Source organism: Rhinoderma darwinii, chromosome 4 (genome assembly GCF_050947455.1).
Source record: "Rhinoderma darwinii isolate aRhiDar2 chromosome 4, aRhiDar2.hap1, whole genome shotgun sequence".
In the NCBI taxonomy this organism is placed as follows: Eukaryota; Metazoa; Chordata; class Amphibia; order Anura; family Rhinodermatidae; genus Rhinoderma; species Rhinoderma darwinii.
Genome location: NC_134690.1, coordinates 136,807,763 through 136,810,112, shown reverse-complemented (window position 1 = coordinate 136,810,112; position 2,350 = coordinate 136,807,763). Strand labels below are relative to the sequence as shown.

At 40.3% G+C, this 2,350-nt stretch overlaps 1 protein-coding gene across 1 annotated transcript; it reads left to right on the top strand.

The window, feature by feature from the left end:
- Positions 1–836: 836 nt before the first annotated feature.
- ACTRT3 (actin related protein T3) lies at positions 837–2,087 on the top strand. Its single transcript, XM_075864040.1, has one exon. It carries the CDS (start codon positions 910–912, stop codon positions 2,029–2,031), a length of 1,122 nt encoding a protein of 373 aa, XP_075720155.1. The 5' UTR covers positions 837–909; the 3' UTR covers positions 2,032–2,087.
- Positions 2,088–2,350: the final 263 nt, after the last annotated feature.

Here is a 2,350-nt window from a genome sequence, read left to right as displayed (position 1 = left end):
CTGGAGGCCCCCCCTGAGCCAATTGGATGCTGGGGCCTGGAGCATGAGCTCCAGGTGCACCAATGATAATACGGCCCTGGGTACCAGGATACAACCCCCCCCCCCCCAGGTGCTGCCCTGCTGAATCCATACGCCCTAATAGGGCACAATGAAAGTAGGACAATAGAAAAGGTCAATAGAAATAAACAGCAAAAGTCGCCCATACACTAGTGAGTTTCAATGACTGTAAAAGCCAATTTAGTCCATTTGCTGCTTAATATTGCCTTCTTTTTATGACACAAAAGATCACCAGATTTCAACAGGAGGCAGATACCAAAGAGTCATTCTCACAAGTTGAATTTTTTTGGTTATTGTTGATTACAATTTTTGGCATAATTGGAGCGATGTTCATGACAAAATACAGAACGACTCCAGCGGCCATGCGCCAACTGTTGTGACCACCAACTTCCCTGCTTTTGTCCAGGTCGTGGAACCAGGCAGAGATCCATCTATGCATTGTCAGCGATTTGTCGATGTGATCTATGGAGTAGTCATTCAAATCAGTAGTGTATAAACCAACACAAAGGAGTTCTGACAGTAACCATGTAAGTTATTGTCTTCACTTTCACTTTTTTTTTTTATTCTTCACAGATATCTATCTGCCTTTATTAAAGAAACAATAATCATGAACACTAGTTTAGTTCAGATATCACGAGACATCTATATACATAAGTATAAATGATAATACTATCTTGTTCTGTAATCTTTACTTATATTAGATGCAAACTATATGATTAGCATTCCATAAGGGCAGAAACCTTCTGTGACACGCTCAGCACCTGTCTGCTTGCTGCATTGTGACTTAATACATCATACGTGTAGACAAGGACATGACCATCAATGCCGAGTGATCATCTTTAAACCACCGTTATGGATGACTTTCAGCCTGCTGTAGTTATAGACAATGGATCAGGACTAATAAAAATAGGAACTTCAGGAGATAAGGAACCACGCTTCACTTATACAAACATCATCGGTCGGGCAAAAGCAAAGTCTGTGATGATCGGAGCAGGACAGAGAGATTTCTTTGTTGGAGAGGAAGCTCAATCAAAAAGGGGAATTCTTTCCATTAAATACCCTGTGGAACATGGGGTTATTACCTCTTGGGAAGACATGGAGCTCATCTGGAAACATGCCTATACCCACAACTTAAAGATTAATCCATCGGAAAGGCCAACACTTATCACAGAGCCACCCCTCAACCCACTTTCTAATCGAGAAAAGATGGCACAGGTTTTTTTTGAAAAATTTGACGTACCAGCCATGTATGTTGCCATCCAAGCTGTATTGGCTCTTTATTTTTCCGGCAAGATAACCGGATGTGTGTTGGACAGTGGTGATGGCGTGACACATTCTGTGCCAATATTTGAGGGATACTGTCTTCCACATGCGGTACTAAGACTGGATCTGGCAGGAAGTGATCTAACCGAATACCTTATGAGGATATTGAGTGAAAGTGGCATCTCTTTAGTCAGTTCAGCAGAAAGGGAGATTGTAAAAGACATTAAGGAGAAGCTCTGTTATGTAGCAGAGGATATAGATGTAGAGATGAGAAAAAAGCCACAAGAGCTAGAAGTAGAATACAAACTTCCTGATGGAAAGGCAATTAAAATTCATGACCAGAGATTTCGGTGCCCTGAAACCCTCTTTGCACCAGCTAATATTGGCATGGAAGCTCCAGGTATTGACAGACTCTGCTACAGCACAATAATGAAGTGTGATATTGATCTCAGGACAACGTTTTACTCCAATATTATGTTGTCTGGAGGGTCGAGCCTTTTCGAAGGAATTGATTTGCGACTGGCCAAAGAACTCACAAAGATGGTTCCTACCGAATGTCAAGTGAAAGTCTCAGCTCCCCCTGAACGGATGTTTTCTGTGTGGATGGGAGGATCCATTCTTTCATCTCTCTCCCCTTTCCAGCAAATGTGGATAACAAAGAGAGAATTCCAGGAGATAGGACCAAATATTGTCCATAGAAAGTGTTTCTAATTGGATGTGTGCATTCTGGGAACACGGTAAATAAAACATGATCCGCTACAGCATAATTATTTTAGTTAAATATGAAATATCTTCTTTGAAAATATGTGTTAAGGAAAAGGTTGGTATTGGTTAAATTGTATTTTCCACATATGTGTTAAGAATAAATTTGTTCAAATATTGAACATTTATTTATTGCTTGACCTTAGGTCGTTCTCCCACCCCTAATAATCTTACTAGGGCCCTGTGTACATCACTTTTGGGATATCCAATTTTTTTATTTTTTTTATCAAAAAGTAATGGATCTTGAAAAAAGACAGAGGGGAAACAT